This window comes from Aquarana catesbeiana, linkage group LG12, assembly GCF_042186555.1.
Source record: "Aquarana catesbeiana isolate 2022-GZ linkage group LG12, ASM4218655v1, whole genome shotgun sequence".
NCBI classification, from domain to species: Eukaryota; Metazoa; Chordata; class Amphibia; order Anura; family Ranidae; genus Aquarana; species Aquarana catesbeiana.
Window position 1 is genome coordinate 107,292,347 of NC_133335.1, and position 19,537 is coordinate 107,311,883.

Below are 19,537 nucleotides of genomic sequence, written 5' to 3' on the forward strand. Positions count from 1 at the left end.
ACAAAGAAGAGTATATCATCGGCAAATGCTGCCAGTTTGTGCTCCTCTGGTCCCACCCGGACCCCCTTGCAATCTGGACTGCTCCGGATGGTAGCTAGGAGGGGCTCCAGGGACAGAACGAACAGGAGAGGGGAGAGAGGACACCCCTGCCTTGTTCCGTTTTTCATTTCAAAAGTTTTGGATACTGCCCCATTTACCCTTACAACTGCCGTTGGTCTGCTGTATAAGGCCTTAACCCAGGAAATAAACCTGGGCCCGATACCCATTTCCTCTAATGTATCCATCAGGAACCCCCAGTCTACCCTGTCGAAAGCCTTTTCGGCGTCCATCGACAGGAATAGAACAGGGGGTCCCCTATGTCTACAGAACTCCGACAGCAGCACCGCCCGAACCCCATTGTCTCTACACTGTCTCCCCGGGACAAAACCGGACTGGTCCGGGTGTACTAGGTCTGCCATAAGTCGCTTTAGTCTGTTAGCCAGGACCTTAGCATATAGTTTTACGTCCGTGTTGAGTAGAGAAATAGGCCGGTAGCTCGAACACAGCTTGGTATCCTTCCCGTCTTTTAATATTAAAGTTATCGTGGCACGCAGAGCCTCTCGCTCCATCTCGGCTCTGGTGCCCAGTTCATTCCAATATTTGCAGAGCTTGGGGACCAGAATGTGTTTCATTTTTAATAAATAGTTGGAAGAGAAGCCATCCGGGCCCGGACTTTTACCCTTCGGGGTATCTTTTAATGCTGCTAGAATTTCCCCCTCCTCTATGGGGTTGTCCAGGAGATCTCTATCTTCACCAGACAGTACTCCTAGGCCTGCCTCTTTTAGGAATTCTCTTCTCCTTGCTGTCCGAGCGCTGACCTCCCCTTCCTCCTGTCTAATTGAATATAGGTCGGCATAGAATTTTCTAAACTCATTAGCCATATCTTCACTTGATACAAGCTCTTTACCACCTGCCCCGTTTATTTTCTCTATGTAATTCCGCCCTCTTTTTTTCCTGATTTGCCTCGCCAGGTATTTGCTAGACTTGTTGGCCCAAAGATACCTCTCCTTGGCCATTAAATTTATGGCACTCTTTGCCTCCTGCTCCATCGTATCCCTCAGCTCCTCTCTCCCAGCAACCATCGCCCGGTAGCAGTCCGCATCCTGTCCCCTGGACCTCTTGTGTAATTGTTCTAATTGGAACAGGTCCGCTATCAGTTTTTCCCTTTTTTCCTTCCTTTTTTTTTTTTGGCCTGCTCCTATAGATATAAAAATCCCCCGTATGTAGGCTTTGTGCGCCTCCCAGAGAATAGCAGGGGAGACCTCGCCCGTGTCGTTCAGTGTAAAAAACTGATTTAACTCACTCTGGATCCGGTCTATTACTTCCGGGTCCTTAAGTAGGCTTTCATTCAGCTTCCACGAGAAGGGACGTCTCCCTAACTCTGGGAGCTTCAGCCTAATCGTGACAGGTGAATGATCAGAAAGAGTTGTTGTTTCAATACTAGTATCTACCACCCCTTCTAACAAGCTATGATCAACAAAAATATAGTCCAGCCTGGAGTAGGTCCCGTGCACAGGGGAGTGGAAGGTGTAGTCCCTCTCTTTGACATGTTGTATTCTCCACACATCTATTAATTGACAGTGAAATAGTTTCCGCCTAATTGCTCTTAGTGACACCTTCCTGATCCCCAGGGCACGGGACGTACTGTCCCAGGCCGGGTCTAGACAAAAGTTCATGTCCCCGGCCAGGACCATCTCCCCTTCTCCAAATTCCATCAATTTCTCCAACATCTGTCCCAGGAAAACAGTGGGGCTCCTGTTCGGGCAGTATACGTTGGCCAGCGTGATCTTTCTAGAGCCGATAGAACCTTTCAAAAATAAAAAACGACCTTCAGGGTCTATTAATCGATCCCGTACTAGGAAGTTCACTACTTTGGACAGCCCAATAGCTACCCCTTTAGACCCCTTATCGGGGGAATCACCGTAGTGCCATTGTGGAAACCTGGGGGAGAACAACCTGACCCTAGTGTTGAGGGTCAGGTGTGTCTCCTGCAGGAAAACCACATCACCTCCCAGATGGTCCAGTTCCCTCAAAATTTTATGCCTCTTCCTGGGAGAGTTCAACCCTTTTACATTATAGGAAATCAATTTAATATCGGGCATCTCTTACAAGGTAGTCATTCTAACCTCTGTACTCTGCTCCCCTTGAACACAACCCGTCTCTGTCTTCCCTTCTCCTCTCCCCCCACCGAACACCCAACATTCCCTCCCTCCCTTCACCCATCCACCCCCCCCACCCAACCTCACCACCGCCCCCCACCCCCTGACTCCCATCCCCCTCCCTCCCCCCTGTGGCGCCCACTGCGCCTGTAGCCCGCCCGTATGGAAGCACACACATACCACACGGCGGTGCCTCTTCCGCGGGGGCTGGGCTCCCGCGCCGGCATCCAGGACCCATTCAGTGGGGTAGACTCAAGATGCCCCACCCCCAAGTTCACCCCCCACCACCCCGCAATCCCCCACCCTAAATACAATACAGATTGCTTTCTATAGGAGGGATCCTATTGCCTCCCTTTTCCTACCAAGTGCATATCGATTGTTAATAACTTAAGTCCATTGTACCCAAGTCCTCATGTCCCGGGGTCGGCCACCCCTCCCATGTAGAGAGAAGGGCGGCGGAGCAGGGGAGGGGGGGGGGGAGGGGGAAAAAAAAAAAAAAAGGGGGGAAGGGGGGGAAACCCCCCCCCCCCATCACCCCCCACCCCCCCGCCCGATCCCCAGCGACTATTCCGAAACCGGGACCGAGATACCCAGATTGCTACAAAAGTCCTGCATTTCTTCCATGTATCTCATTCTGAAGGATCTTCCCTCTTTGAAGACTACCAGGGATGTTGGGAACCCCCAGCTGTACTTTAAATTGGCCTTCCTGAGTAGATCGAGGACTGGTCTCATCTGTCTTCTCCTCTCTAAAGTCCCTGCTGAAAGGTCGATGAAGATTTGCAAGTCCTTGTTTTCAAATTTGAGAGGTGGCGCCCCTTTTAATTTTTTCCAGATTTTTTCTTTGTCCTCATATTGATGAAATTTAATTATGACGTCTCTTGGGATGTCTTGCTTAATGTGGGGGGGCTTCCTTATTCTATGGACCCTGTCGATACTCAACACCTCGTCTTCCCGCCTACCCAGTAAGGGATTGAAAATTTTCCTCATCTTCTCGCCCAGGTCCTCGTTCTGTTGTTCCGGGATTGATCGAATGCGTAAGTTTTGACGGCGGCTCTGGTTCTCCTGTTCCTCGAGTCTAAAAGCCAAAGCACGATTTTCACTCTGCACCTTCTCGACTCGTTTTTTTAGGTCTGCTAAGTCTTTAGCTTGTTTACTGGTGGCCTCCTCCGCCTCTTCAACCCGGCGGAGAAGATGCCCCATATCAGAGCGGACGTTTGAAATGTCTTCTTTTATAATGCTCTCCAGTTTCCTCTCCAGTTTGGTAAACATTTCGCTAATATCTGTTTTGCTTGGTACTTGGGCCATGATTCTCTGTTCTTCTGCTGCGGTATAGGCTGGTGACCCCTCCGAGTCCCGCTCCTCATGAGGCCTATCTCCCTGTCCCCCCTTTTGCTTCTGTTGGTCCTTTTTCTTAGTGCCTAGATGTTTCCCCTCCATTCCCGGGCTCTTTACGCCTGCTTCTTTTAAGTATTTTTGGATAGAGCTGGTATTAAGGCTCTCTCTTGGGTTGTTGGTTTCTGCTTGTCTCGATGACCGGCCTTTCATGTTTTCCTAAGTTTTCTTTTTGAGTATAACTATACACCGACTCTCAGAGCCACCTTTCTTTGTTTTTCAAAAGTTACACCATGCCCCCCTACATACCCAGGGGAGTTGATTATGCCCTTATGTGCCTGCAGTAGTAAATGGCCTTCTTTATAGCGCCTTTTAGACACAACACCAATGGGGGAGTGTTGCTGAGATCAGCACTGCTTGTGGAATCCGTCAGTAGCCTGTGTGTAGTACCCAGGGTTAGGGGGCTTGACCCCTTTTATCCGACTACTGTCGGTATCAATACATTTACTTCCACCGGAAGGGGGCAATGAGGGCAGGGGGGACAGATGTTATTGCTTCCAGCAGAGGGGGTCCGCTCAGATTGATTAAGCCTTAGGGGAGGGGAGACGCCAGGTCCGCTCACACTTCAGACCCTTTTACCAAGAAAAAAAAAAACAAAAGAGAAAAAAAGTCTTACCGGATACTTCAAGCCCCCTGAGCCAGTCCGGTCTCCAGACCCCCTCTAGTGGCCACAAGTTATTCCAACAGTAGACAGGTCTGAGATATGGCCAGACTACAGAGTCATTAGATGCACTCGATGATGGTAAGCCTCTGTGAGGCGTCTCCTACCTGGATGTCTCGTCCAGGGAGCTGCTACTTCTCCTTGGTCAAGTCCATTGGAGGAAGTGTCCTTTCAGTAGTGTGCAGCTGTGTAAGGGACCCTCCCGAGAGGGAGAAGCGTCGGGCCGCCTCCGGGGCTGTGAATCCGGGATGAACGATCACTTCGGGGGTGCAGCATCCGCTTAGGAAGGTAGGGGGGAGCAGGGCAGGCAGGATGGCCGGGCACGCAGACCTAGACCGGCCGCTCGTGGTCTCTCACTCCACGAGACCCCGCCGCAGCCCGTCCGCGTCCCATCTCTTCGCTTCCTGGAGCCGGCGCAGGGCTCCTCCCCCGTGCTGACGTCAGCCGCACGTCAGCCGCACATCGCTCGTTTCCCTTGAGTGATCCCAGTATTGTGTGTTTGGCTTCCGTGTGCTCCTTGCTGTGTGTTCCATGTCTGATTCTAGTTACTGATCTTGGCTTGTTCTTGATTGTCCTTGTCTGCTTCATATCCCGACCTTGGCGTTGTTCCTTGACTATCCTTGCCTGCTTGTTGCCCCGACCTTTTTGTTCCTGACTATCCGTTGTCGCAGTCTGCTGCTTCCTCTCACTCTTCCTGTAGTCTACCGTGAGCTGGGAGGCCCTGGGCGTCGTGACCTGGAGCCAGACTGCAGCTAAATCCATCCCTACCACTAGGGGCCTCACGAGATCACCCGCTGGCTCTTAGAATCTGCGCCCTGGGAAATCTCCATGCTCTTGCTCCCAGTGTGATCTGTGTTGGTGCTCCAGAATACCCGCTCTCCTGAATCACCTAGAACTCCATCCACAGCATTCAGCCATAGGGTCCACTACCTTTGCAGTGCACTCCTGACCCCAACGGGGTGCATCTGTCACCGGGACTCGGGTGACCTGACAACGTCACTCAACGGGGTGTACTTATTGGGATGTTCCAGCCCTGGACCGGCCTCCCTGGAACTTTCCCCTCTACCCTTCCTGACTGTAACCCATTTACTCTGCTTTGGTGCCTGCCCCTCTTTATCTCCACCGCCTTTGTGCTGGCCCCTGCCGACACCTGTCGTGTACGATCCCAACTCTCTTTTAGTGTGGAGGGTCTTCTCAGTTGCATCTCTAGATTCAGAACCTGGGCTTCCACGGAAACAATGTGCTTACATTTTGCACAGCAGTATTCACCCTTGATCGCATGATCAAGGAACGCATACATGCCACAAGATTTACACCGAGTCGCATCTCCACACCGCAAAACACACAATACTCCGGTACTAACAATATACACTTGGGTACTTGCACGATACTCGAGTACTTCCAGTACACACAATACAGTGAAGTAATCTTCATCACTTATAGCATCAACATACTATGAGTCAGCATTAATCACACTGTCCAGCTTGGTCCTATGGATCACTTCTGGCATCCATCAAAGTCCGTGTCAATCCTGGTGTCCAGCGAAGTCATCTGTGACTTTTATGGCATCCACTGAAGTCTGCGTCGATTGTGGCGTCCAGCTTAGAAATAATAACATTATCGTTAGAATTTTAAATAAATGCAAGGTAGAAAAAACTATTGAAAGGGGGGAAGCACATTTAGAAACCTTTTTATTCTTGTAAATACCAAGTAATAGACATAAACCATCCCCACAGCCACACCCATTCCCGCCTCCCCAGCACGCCCATCTTCTGCTGGACAGCCCTACACATAGTATGGGCGTGCTGAGGAGGTGGGAATGGGCGTGGCCAGAAGGCTGTACTAGCTATCGAGAACAAGGCTTGTTCTCGATCAAGCAGGCAGGGGGAAATCGGCCAAGCGCGATGCCGCTATGCATGAAGGGAATTGTAGTTCACAAAGGGCTATTACGTAGCGGCCTGAAGCTGTGGGAAAGTAAGGAGGAAGAGCAATATCCTAGGTATGTAGAGGGAAAAAAAAAAAAAAAAAAAAAAAAAATCCTTGGAAAGCAACATTTTGGGGGGAGGAAAATTTTTATATAGATTTCAGATGTAACATATCTAGCAGAGATATGAAAAAAGTACCTTTTTTTTTTTACAACTTTTTTTTAACCACCTACAAGATTATTTATACATTCCAAATTGTTTCAACTATTTTTACTTTGCTTTTTGGTTTGTGTCGCGAATCCATAAATTCTAAGCCCTGGACATGCACAGGGCCTCAACTTTAAAAGCTTTGCTTCTTGCTTGACTCCTATCAGAAGATGTCTCCATCTCTGTGTAATCCCTCAATACAAAAACATACCGGCAGGCTAATTTTTCTTCCACCCAGATTGGCTTCAAAAATTGGCTTCATCTTGGAGCATGAAGCTAAAATAGGTTTTTGTAGGGAATGAGTGACGCCCCTTTACTTACAACAGTAGTCTGACACAGGGGGATTCCATTCTGTTTACCAACATTCCTAATAGAGGTGTGGTGCCTAGAATTTGTTGAGCCCTGACAGGTCATCCTCAAGCAGTTATGAAGCTAATAGTGGAATTTTATAATTGAGAAATGTGGATTTTTGTTTTTTGTTTTTTTTTGTGTTATAGATATTGTCTGCAAAGATGTTTGTTAGAAGTTTTTGTTGATTGGATAGATATGATGTAATCCATTTAATTACTGCTATCTGTGTTAAATGCTTTCATCTTCTGGCTTTCAGATCAATGAGTTAAGTAATGTTCCAGTTCCTGTTATGCTGATGCCGGATGATTTTAAAGCCTACAGCAAGATCAAAGTGGATAACCACCTTTTCAACAAGTGAGTGTGGTCTTAAGTTGACATGTTAACCCTGTGACCAACCTAGAATTTTGCTAAAATATAACTTTGGGAATTTTATTTAACTACTTCCCGCCTAAAGACGTCATATGGTTTTCCTTGGGATTATCTGAATGATGTCTGCAGCTACAGGCATTATTCAGATATCCTTGTTTTCAGTTGGTAATTCTGTGCACCATAAGAACGATCATAATGGCAGTTCCGCCGCTTGATCGTTCTTACAGGCATCACCCCCATTCCGTAGCCATCCGGCACTTCCCCCGGCTCTCCTGTGCTATCGGGACCTGGAGGAAGTATCGTCCGCCGCCGGATGATGACCATAGAGCTTTCCGGTGACCAGATGGTCACCAGTCATCTCTTTGACCGTTGGAGGCCCGGGTGCGACGTTATGACGTCACGTCCGGGCCGCGGATGTAAACAAAGCTGCAATCGCGGCTTATTTTAAGCATGAGATTGAAGGTTTGTTTTTTTTTTTTTTTTCCGATCTCATGCTTTCCAGCCTGGAGGAGAGATGTGGGGTCTTTTTGACCCCGCATCTCTCCATAAAGAGTACCTTTCACGAACAATTCCTATTACAAGGGTTATTTACATTCCTTGTAATAGGAATAGAAGTGATCAAAAAAAATTAAAATTAAAATAATTTAAAACGCCCCAGTCCCCGGTGGCTCACACTCAGAAGCGAACGCACACGTAAGTCCTGCCCACATATGTAAACGCAGTTCAAACCACACATGTGCGTTAGAGCGTGAGCAACAATTCTAACACTAGACCTCCTCTAACTCTAAACATGTAACCTGTAAAAATTTTTAAAGCGTCGCCTATGGAGATTTTTAAGTACTGAAGTTTGGCGTCATTCCGTGAGTTTGTGCAATTTTAAAGTGTGACCTGTTGGGTATCTATTTACTCGGCATAAATCATCTTTCTTTATCGTATATCATGGGACACAGAGCACCATAGTAATCACTATGTGGGTATATAGGCACCTTCAGGTGATGGACACTGATATACACAATACAGGAAGTTCACGCCCTATATAACCCCTCCTCCTACCAGGAGTACCTCAGTTTTTTCGCCAGTGTCTAAGGCAGTGATGGCGAACCTTGGCACTCCAGATGTTTTGGAACTATATTTCCCATGATGCTCAAGCACTCTGCAGTGAAGCTGAGCATCGTGGGAAATGTAGTTCCAAAACATCTGGGGTGCCAAGGTTAACTATCACTGGTCTAAGGTGTTGGTCACGAGTGAAGATGTGCTCTGAAGAGCTCCGCTGGAGGGATCCTTGCTGGATTTAAACAGCCTCCATAGACCGGATCCTTTCAAAGTGCCACTGAGGCCAAGGTGGATGGTACCCGGGCCTCATATACAAAGCACAAGGTTTTGCCTGTAACGCCTCTCCTTGCAGGGCTGGACCCCGGGACCCAGGGCTTTTTGGTCATGCTTACATTACCTAAAGTTTTTCCTGGCGGGGTGCTAATACAGGTCCAAGGGAGTGGAACTCCGATCAAAAGGGACCTGGTCCTTGAAGGTTTGCTAACACAGCCCGCCGTGATGGGTGAAGTTTGGATCTGTCTGTTACAGCAGTATCCTGCGGTGAGGATAAGGTAAGGGAAGAAGCCTAGGAACTGTAAAAAGTCCACCTATGGTTTTTTTTTTTTTTTTTTTCTTCTATGAGAATACTGTTGTCATGCCTTAAAGTCTCCACTAGAGGGAGTAAAATGCACATACCTTGGTACGTTGCTTCCCAGTCAGCTCAGTGTCCCAGCTAAACAGCATGTGTGTGGTCTCAGCAGCCAGGGGGGATTCCTCATCTAAAAACAAAGTTTCCTCAACAAGCATGTTCTTTTCCCCCCTGGCGGAACTAAGGGGCTGGGAGGTACAACAGTAGTTTGTACTCGCCAAGCCCCCGCCCCGCGGTGGCTTCTCTATGTTGGCATTTTATTCTCCACAGAAGCCCATAAAGTTTTAAACTTCCTGCCTCCCCAGCCCTCCCCTTTCGCTGGGTCTGCAGTGGCAGACCAGAATGCCGTCCGCACCGCGTGGACTATGGCTAGCTTTAAACAGAGGGGGGTGTGTTAATGAGCGGTGTGGGCGTGGCTGAGCGCGGCGCAGTGTGAGAGACAGCGAAACAGACGCTTCAAACAGGAGCTGGAGTCTGACACACAGGACACTGGAGCACTGGGGGCACGTAAGGAAAATGCATACAGGCCTTTCCAGTACAGGCAATACATTTTTACTCAGCACCAAGCTGAACTTTATTAGCGGCATTGTTTTTTGCTAGACTATTGCTCAGCAAATAGTGCATTTACTTAGTGCCTCTGCTTTTGGGCTTAGCACTATGGCTCCCAAAAAAGACACCACAAAGAAGGTACCAAAAACTCCACACTCAGGCGCTGGGAACTCCAGTCGTGCCTCCACACTGTCACCCTCTCCTGAAATACCAGATGTGGCAAGCCAGGGTGAGTCATTGGAACCAATTGGTGGTGCAGCTGCTTCTCACATCTCAGCCCTTGTATAAGTGACTGAAGATGCCTTTTCCTCCACCCTGCAGGGCCTAGAGGGAAGGTTAGAGGCTTTAATCGCATCCTCCATCCCAAAGGATAGGAAGCATGTTAGATCCCCCTTCCCCACCTTAGACCCTTTACCAAGGGGACAGTGGGTAGAGGATGAGGTATAATTCTCAGACGATCAGGAGGAAAGACAAACCGATTACTCCTCCTGTGGAGGAAACAGTGGATGAACCCTTTTCAGCCTCGCAATCAGAGAAATTGCTGGTACAGTCCCTTAAGGAAATTGTTCGTGCCACTTTCAAGCTACCCCTAACGGAGTCAGCTGAAAGTTCGGTTTCCTCTTTGGGTTCCTTAAAACCTTCACAGCCTTTGCATGCGTTTCCTGTCAATGCATTACTAGAGCAGCTTATTTATACTGAATGCGATCACCCGGATAAACGTTTTCTCCCTCCAAAGAGATTCTCAGCACTCTATCCCATGGAGGAGAAATTCACCAAAAAATGGAATGTACCAACAGTTGATGCTGCGATTTCCAGTGTGAATAAAAGTCTAACTTGTCCAGTAGACAATGCACAAATGCTTAAGGACCCAACAGATAATAGGTTGGAATTCCTGTTAAAATCCTCTTTTTCTTTGGCAGGTGCGGTTACTCAGCCTGCAGTCGCTGTAATAGGCATCTGTCAATCACTAAAGGACCAGTTTAGACAGGCCCCTAAGGAGGTTCCTGTACAACAAGCCCGGGATTTGGCCGAACTACCAAAAGCATTATGATTTGCCATAGACGGCATTAAAGATTATTCACCAGGCATCCCGCCTTGCGCTTGTGCTAGTACACATGCGTAGAATTCTGTGGTTAAAAAAAAATTGGTCAGCCGAAGCACCATGTAAAAGGCTCCTGACTGGTTTTCCTTTTAATGGGGACCGGCTATTTGGGGATGATTTGATCAAATAAATCCAAATGATTTCTAGTGGGAAAAGTATTCTTTTGCCATGTCGAGAGAAGGAGTAAATGCCCTTCATTTAAGCGGACTCTTTCTCCTGCGCCAGGGGCATCTGCCTCTAGGTAGTGGCGACGGCCTCCTCCGTCAGACTCTAGAGGAAAGCCTCAGGGTCAGGCCCAGGCACAAAAGAAGTCCTGGGGGCGGAAACCTGCAAAACAGAATTCCAAAGCCTCATTATGAAGGGGCGCCCCCCCTCGCCAGAGTGAGGGGGGGAGACTTCTGCAATACTCAGAAGTTTGGCAAGAGGAAATTCAAGACAGATGGTGTCATCTCCACGGTGTCTCTAGGGTGCAAACTAGAATTTCGCAACTTCCCACTGTCTCGTTTTCTGAGGTCAAATGTTCCCAAAGATCCAGGGAAAAGGCAATGTATGTTTTGGGCACTAGACCGATTACTGGCTCAGGGGGTGATCATACAAATCCCCACAGAAGAGCAAGGTTTGGGGTTTTATTCAAACCTCTTTACGGTACCAAAACCTAATGGGGATGTCAGACCCATTCTAGATCTAAAGAATCTAAATCAGTACTTGAAGATCTGCTCTTTTCGCATAGAGTCGCTCAGGTCAGTTTTTTCTATCCTACAAGGAGGAGAACTTCTGGCATCTATCGACATCAGGGATGCATATCTGCATGTCCCTATATTTCCCGCTCACCAAAGGTTTCTGCGGTTCGAGCAACAGCAGCATTTTCAGTTCGTAGCCTTGCCCTTTGGGCTAGCTACAGCACCCTGGGTATTTACAAAAGTTCTAGCCCCACCTCTAGCCAGGTTAAGGGCACAGGACATAACAGTCTTGGCGTACTTAGACGATCTATTGCTAATAGATCAGTCGGTGGCTCATTTGGAGCAAAGCGTGTGCGTTGCAACCAGTTACCTTGAAAGTCTAGGTTGAATTCTCAACCCTAGAGAAGTCTTCCTTAAAACGGCTGGAGTACTTGGGTCTGATCATAGACACAGCTCAGAAAAAGGTGTTCTTGCCTCAGGCAAAGATCAACTCCATAAGAGAGCTGGTGCAGATGGTCCCTCCATTTGCCTTTGCATGAGGTTGTTAGGAAAGATGGTGGCTTCATTCGAAGCGGTTCCCTGTGCCCAGTTCCATTCGAGACTGTTGCAATACAGTATCTTGTCTGCTTGGAACAAAACGATTCAAGCTTTAGACTTGCAATGCGGCTGTCCCTAAGGGTGTCCCAAAGCCACAGTTGGTGGTTGCTAACCCAAAATATGCTAAAAGGAAAATCCTTCAGACCAGTTATCTGGAAGGAGATAACGACAGATGCCAGCCTTTTAGGCTGGGGAGCAGTGCTAGAAAAAGACCACTGTCCAGGGACAGTGGTCAAGGACAGAAAGGACCTTGCCCATCAACATCCTAGAGATCCGGGCAGCAGGTCTGGCTCTAAAGGCCTGGACATTCAGGTTACGGGGTTGTCCTGTCACGATCCAATCCGACAATGCCACAGCTGTGGCTTACATCAATCACCAAGGGGGTACCAAGAGTCTTGCAGCACAGAGGGAGTTGAACCATATCCTAACTTGGGCAGAGATGATTGTTCTGTGCCTATCAGCAGTTTTCATTCCGGGAGTAGACAATTGACAGGCTGACTTCTTGAGTCGCCAGCTGTTGCTCCCGGGGGAATGGTCTCTTCACCCCGACATTTTTTGGGCTGTTTGCCAGAAATGGGTGACTCCGGAGGTAGATCTTCTGGCGTCCAGGTTCAACACAAAGTTTGTGTCCAGGATGAGGGATCCACTCGCATGCGGAACGGATGCGTTGGTGATCCCGTAGGATCATTTCTCACGGATTTATGCATTTCCCCCTATTCAGTTGCTGCCACAACTTCTTTGCAGGATCAAGCTGGAAAGAAAGCCGGTAATTCTGGTAGCCCAAGCATAGCCCAGATGGTCCTGGTATGCAGAAATCGTAAAGATGGCGGTGGAGGTTCCATGGTCCCTTCCACTACGGCCAGATCTACTCTGACAGGGGCCGATATTCAATCCTTCCTTATGAATGCTAAATTTAACGGCTACATCCAGATGTATCTGTGGCTCTTGGACTTCCAGCCCCCCGCTTTCCTTTTTTGAGGCACAGCGCCAGGAATTGGAGTGTGGACAGACAGAGAGATAGGGGCAGGAGGAAGCGGTGCAGATCAAGCCCTCTCTCCTCTCCCGTGTGTGTGTGTGTGTGTGTGTGTGTGTGTGTGTAGGGTGGGGGGGGCTTGTTGGCTGGCTTTGGGCAGTGTGAAAGAGAGTGTAATAGACACTCTCAGCTTAGACAACGGCAGCCAGCAACCCTGCTGGGAAGCCATAGTCCAATCTGAATAATGTGTCCAGGCTTCAGACAGTCTGAAACCCGGACGCATGGTTCCAAACCCGAACTGTCCGGGTGAATCCTGGACATGTGGCAACCCTAGTCGCTAAGTGGATTCGGCAAGTTATTATTCAGGCTTATGATTTAAGGGGTAAGATTCCACCCTTTCAAGTCAAAGCGCACTTTACCAGAACGGTTAGTGCTTCTTGGGCAGTGCGTCACCAGGCCTCCATGGCTCAGATCTGTAAGGCTGCAACTTGGTCTTCAGTACATACAATCACCAAGTTTTGTCAAGTGGATGTAAGAAGGCATGAGGATATGGCCTTTGGGCGCAGTGTGCTGCAGGCAGCTGTATAGGTCCTCAAGTCTGGGGGTGCCCTACAGGTTGTGTCTCCCTCCTTTCATATAGCATTGCTATGGGACGTCCCACATAGTGATTACTATGGTGCTCCGTGTCCCCTGATGTATGATAAAGAAAATACATTTTTTTATAACAGCTTACCTGTAAAATCCTTTTCTTGGCGTACATCATGGGACACAGAGATCCCTCCCCTCTTTCTGGGGTTTAAGTATATTGCTTTGCTACAAAAACTGAGGTACTCCTGGTAGGAGGAGGGGTTATATAGGGAGTGAACTTCCTGTATTGAGTATACCAGTGTCCATCACCTGAAGGTGCTTATATACCCACATAGGGATTACTATGGTGCTCTGTGTCCCGTGATGTACTCCAAGAAAAGGATTTTACAGGTAAGCTGTTATAAAAAAGCTTATTTTCACATTATACAAAAAAATGGGCTAACTTTTACTGTTTTGTTGTTTTTTTAAATCGTGAAACTTTTTTATTTATTTTTTTCCAAGAAAAGCATTTGAAAAATTGTTGCGTAATAAAAATAAAAAGTTGCAACGACTGCCATTTTATTCCCTAGGGTGTATATGTATATATGTGTGTGTGTGTGTGTGTGTGTGTGTGTGTATGTCTTCTTTTGTTTTTGTTTGTGTTTTGTTTTAAAATGATTAAGCATTCACTCCATTTAAGATGTATTTTAAAAGATTAAAAAATTTGTACTAAATGGGTTAACAGAAATGTGACATTCTAGTATTCAATATATAAATCGGGCTGGATGAAAATCGATTTTTTTTTTTTTTTTTTTTTAATTAATTTATTTTTTTAAACCGCTTCAGCCAGGGTCAATTTAGTCGACTAAATGAGTACTATTTTAGTCGACTAAAATACGACTAAAACTAAAAGCCATTTTAGTCAAGACTATGACTAAAACGAAATTGCAATTACTGACATGTACTGCAGATTTTAGTCGACTAAAATGTAGAACATTTTATTCTAAAATGTACTGGAGATTTAGTTGACTAAATACGACCAAAACTAAAACAATTGCAGAAGACTAAAATGGGACTAAAACTAAAATGCCATTTTAGTCCTAAGACTAAAATTAACACTGGCTTCAGCCCCGGGAGATTTTACCCCCTTCCTGACCAGAACACTTTTTGCGATTTGGCACTGCGTCGCTTTAACTGACAATTGTGCGACGTTGCACCTAAACAAAATTGATGTCCCTTTTTCCCACAAATAGAGCTTTCTTTTGGTGGTATTTGATCGCCTGTGCCGTTTTTATTATTTGCACTATAAACAAAAAAGGAGACAATTTTGAAAAAAACACGTTATTTTTTACTTTTTGCTATAATATCCCCCAAAAATATATAAAGAAAAATATTTTTTTCCTCAGTTTAGGCTGATATGTATTCTTCTACATATTTTTGGTAAAAAAATCGCAATAAGCGTATATTGTTTTGCGCAAAAGTTATAGCGTTTCCAAAATAGGGGATAGTTTTATGGCATTTTTATTGTTTTTTTACTAGTAATAGCGATCTGTGATTTTTTTTTTTTTTTTTTTATATCGGGACTGCGACATTATGGTGGACACATCAGACAATTTTGACGCATTTTTGGGACCATTGGCATTAATACAGCGATCAATGCTATAAAAATGCATTCGGAAAAAAGGGTTTTATGGCTGGGTAGTCCTCGTTATAATACGGCACCTCATCCCAATGAAAATGGTAACAGTGGTAGAGAGAAATAAGGGGATTATAGCGGTGCCAAACAATTATTAGAATACATTGATTAAAAAATGTAATGTTTTATTAACAAACAATATAAAAGAGTTATACAATAATTATACACATCAAGGGTGTGAACATACAAAGAAAGGGGAATATACATAACCAACTATACAGCAATATTACAAAACCCAGCCTGTGGCGGCAGGTCTTGTAAACAGGTATTGAAATCCTACATGTTTCGCCAACATTGGCTTCCTCAGGGACAGTTGGTTATATCTGTATTAGTTTCCTGAATTCTAAAATAGAAAAATGACGATCAAAAAAGGTATAACAGTGTACATCTCAAACTAACAAAATAAAATGAGTATGTATTATAGGGCCGTCAGACATGATCAAAGATCACCCCACATGAAGGATTGCTGGAGAGAAAGACCGTTCCAGACACCGCCACCCAAGAAACAGCTCACCACCCAGCAGGTAACCCCGGAAAAAACCCTCATTGCCCTAGATGGTAAAAAACCTACCGGTGGGTCACGAGGGGTGGGCGTAACAGTCCCCCGGGTGAATTCGAGGCTCCACAGCGCAAATAGGAGGCTGCAGGGAGCAAAAAGAGGGCCTGGCAAGTAAAAAGAATTATATGAATTATATGGTTCTGGTGGACCCCAGAGAATCTGGGTGTTCAAACAAGATTAACATCGGGCTAACAATAATACAGTGTAAACCTTAACAGGAGAAAAGTAAGGGCACCCAGAAGGCTGATATGAATATTGACTGGAATGGCTGGTGAAAAATAACTAAAAAGTAGGGGAAGAAAAAGAAAAAGGTAAGGGCATATAGAAAATAGTGATGAGACCATCATCAAAGAAGTATATTACAATTACAGTATATGAGCAAAGTTCAATGAGATATGGTACCCCATAAGAGTCCTTAGATAAATAGAGAAAGAGACAAACTCACCCATTAGGTCCAATAAAACTGTTCAGAGTGATCTGTACTGTGAAGGTACAGTCAATGGGGATATAAATGGCACAGAAAAGCTGTGCTGTAAAAAGAGGCATAAAGTCAGACTTACTGTTGAAAACAAGGGCAGCAAAAGATCCGACGGCACAAAGTGCCAAGTAGAACATAAGCTTTCCACAATGTATGTCACAGCGGGTGTGGGTGCCCTTGAACGCTGACAGCGGAATGGCCGGAGAAGCTGGCCTCTTATGCCCCTCACACACGAGTGGCGTCTGATGTCACCGAACGTGTGAATGGACAAGTGAAGCCACTGCGCATGCGCACGTCAATAGCTCCGAGGGCCTACAAGGTCCAGGGGGCTATGCGGGAGATTCTGACGCCTCATAGGTGGTTAATGACGCAGAATATTCAATAGACTGTAGAACCGGCCAGATTGGTGGCGCTACAGTATGAGGAGAGAGAAATTCCTTGACTGCCGCACTCCATGCGAAAACATCTTTTATTTAGAAAAATGTTAAAATCTAAAAGGCAAACAAAACCAAACAAAAGGTGGACAAACCAGGTATAAAATATCTAACGCGTTTCACATTCACAGATGATTACTCATAGCATCTCTGAATGTGAAACGCGTTAGCTATTTTATACCTGGTTTGTCCACCTTTTGTTTGGTTTTGTTTGCCTTTTGGATTTTAACATTTTTCTAAATAAAGATGTTTTCGCATGGAGTGTGGCAGTTAGGGTTGTCCCGATACCGATACTAGTATCGGTATCGGTACCGATACCGAGCATTTGCCCAAGTACTTGTACTCGGGCAAATGCTCCCGATGCTTCCCCCGATACCTGGACTGTCAGCTGTGATCGGCGCGTGGGGGAGTTACAAGCTTCTCCCCCAGCGGCTTTCACCAGCTTTAGTGACATACAGCAGTGATCGCTCACCGCTGTATGTCACTGCATCCTCCTCCATGCCCCCTCCGTTCCTCTGTGCCTCTCCGCTGTCCCCTGCATTCTTCTCTCCTTATCTGTCCCCCTCCGTACTCCCCCTTTGTTCTTCTCTCCTTATCTGTCCCCTCCGTTCTCCCCCTCCGTTCCTCCGTCCTCCCCCTCCTTCCTTTGTGTATGGAGAGAGTCAGCTGACTCTGTCCATTCACATAACTGAAACATTGTAATCTCCTGTGATTACTATGTGTCAGTTTATGAATGGAGAGAAGCCGCTGTCTTCTCTCCATTCATTCTCAGTGCAGCTGACGCTGCAGAGAAAGGGACTGGGGAATCTCTATCCTCTCTCTCTTTCTCTGTCTCAAGGGGGAGATATCAGAGGTCTGTTAAGACCCCTGATATCTCACCAAAGCCCCCCAAAAGGGCTGATTAAAAAAAAAAAAATAAAAAAAAACAATAAAGAATAAAAAAATATTATTGTAAAAAATAAAAATTGTAAAAAAAAACAAAAAAAACACACACATAAACGTTCACCCCCCCCCCCCCCCCCCCCCAAAAAAATAGCAAAAAAAAAACTGTCACGTGACATTAAAAAAAAAGTATCGGTAATCGGTATCGGCGAGTACTTGAAAAAAAGTATCGGTACTTGTACTCGGTCCTAAAAAAGTGGTATCGGGACAACCCTAGTGGCAGTCCAGGAATTTCTCTCTCCTCGTATCTTGAAGCACAGCCAGCCTTCTGCGGTAGGACGGGATTCATTTAAGGGACTACAGAGGATTTTGAAGCGGCTTTCCCTTTCTATCTTCTATTCCTGGACATGGCGCTACAGTATACCAGAAGATGTCATGATGATCAAAGGATCATCTTAATGCCAGTGGCTAGAGGCGGGTGGACACTGATGGTAGACATTGCTGCCCTTGAGTGTCCATACAGCCGAGGCTGCATGAGGGGCCACAATCCACCACAAGGGGATCCAGCCAAACACATCCCCGTGACACCAAACTGAGCAGGAAAGGGAGGGTATGGGAAGGGAGAACCTGGGAGTGGCAGAGAAGGAACATAGTAACTTCCGCAGGGGCAAGTAGCCTACTCCCATGGTTTGACAGGTGATTGTATGCTTAATACTGTGGATAGAACCATTGGGAAGCGGTGTTTCTCGAGAATCATAGATAAATTCACATACGTGACAAATTCCACATTAAACGTGCCAAAGGCAGTTAAAGTAGATGCAAGCTTAGGAGGGTGGTGGCTAGTTTATTAGGTGATCTCTTGGTGACGAAGATCGTCGATAGGTTATGTCCGGGTAGGATTTGATGTATTTTTTTAATGGTGGTGTCCGCCGTTAGTAGTGGCCAAAATTTATTGAGAATGTCTCTCACTTGATTATGATGTTGAGAAAATTGTGTGATGAGACGGACAGGTTGAGAGGTATCACGATTTTTAGTGGCGAAAATAAGTTTTTTCCTATCTAGTTTTTTAACCTTATTGAAAGCACGCTTCAGGAGTGTGACTGTATCCTCTATTTCTTAGCCTGTGATACAGGTCATAAGAAGCTTTAAAGAAGTCAGTTTCGTGTGAGCAATTTCGTTTAATGCAAAGGTACTGGCTGAAAGGGATGCTGTTTAATAGTGGTTTTGGATGTGCACTACCTGCGTGAAGGATGGTATTTCCGGACGATGCCTTCCGGTAAAGTGCTGAATAAAGGGTTCCATTAGAATCCAAATGGATTTCTAGATCTAAAAATGTGATTTTTGGTTTGACTGCACTCCATAGTAAATTTCAAATTGTAGGTATTGATGGCCAGTAGGTCGACAAATTGGGACAGTTGTTCCCGGGTGCCAGACCAGAAAAAAAGAACATCATCTATGTATCTGTGCCAGGAAACTGCATGGCACAGAAAGTGGGTTAAATCAGAGTTGGCGAACAGTTCCCTCTCCCACCCCCCAGGTACAGATTGGCATATCTTGGGTGACGGTGTCTGGAACAGTCTTTCGCTCCAGCAGTCTTTCATGTGGGGAGATCTTTGATCATGTCTGATGGCCCTATAATACATACTCATTTTATTTTGTTAGTTTGAGATGTACACTGTTATACTTTTTTTTTTTTTTTTTTATCGTCATTTTTCTATTTTAGAATTCAGGAAACGAATACAGGTATAACCAACTGTCCCTGAGGAAGCCAATGTTGGCGAAACATGTAGGATTTCAATACCTGTTTACAAGACCTGCCGCCACGCCACAGGCTGGGTTTTGTAATATTGCTGTATAGTTGGTTTTATATATTCCCCTTTCTTTGTATGTTCACACTCCTTGATGTGTATAATTATTGTATAACTCTTTTATATTGTTTGTTAATAAAACATTACATTTTTTAATCAATGTATTCCAATAATTGTTTGGCACTGCTATAATCCCCTTATTTCTCTCTCTACCACTGTTGCTATAAAAATGCATTGATTACTGTAAAAATGTCACTGGCAGTGAAGGGGTTAACACTAGAGGGCGATCAAGGGGTTAATCTGTTCTTTAGTTTGTGTTCTAACTGAAGGGGGGATGGGACTGTGCAGGGGTGATGAGAGATCTCTGTTCATACTCTGTATGAACAGACAATCTGTCTGTTCTTCCCTCAGAAAACCGCAAACAGTGT

The 19,537-nt window shown here is 45.9% G+C and overlaps 1 protein-coding gene across 3 annotated transcripts in view; it reads left to right on the top strand.

The window, feature by feature from the left end:
- Positions 1–19,537, top strand: part of PIP4K2B (phosphatidylinositol-5-phosphate 4-kinase type 2 beta) — a 183,806-nt gene that overhangs the window by 17,756 nt on the left and 146,513 nt on the right. For all 3 annotated transcript variants that reach the window (XR_012236918.1, XM_073608267.1, XM_073608268.1), the window contains exon 2: positions 6,991–7,088. Coding sequence is in view for 2 of the 3 variants with exons in the window: in XM_073608267.1 (XP_073464368.1) it covers positions 6,991–7,088 (98 nt within the window). In the remaining variant the exon portion in view is untranslated. The remainder of the gene's footprint in view (positions 1–6,990; positions 7,089–19,537) is intronic.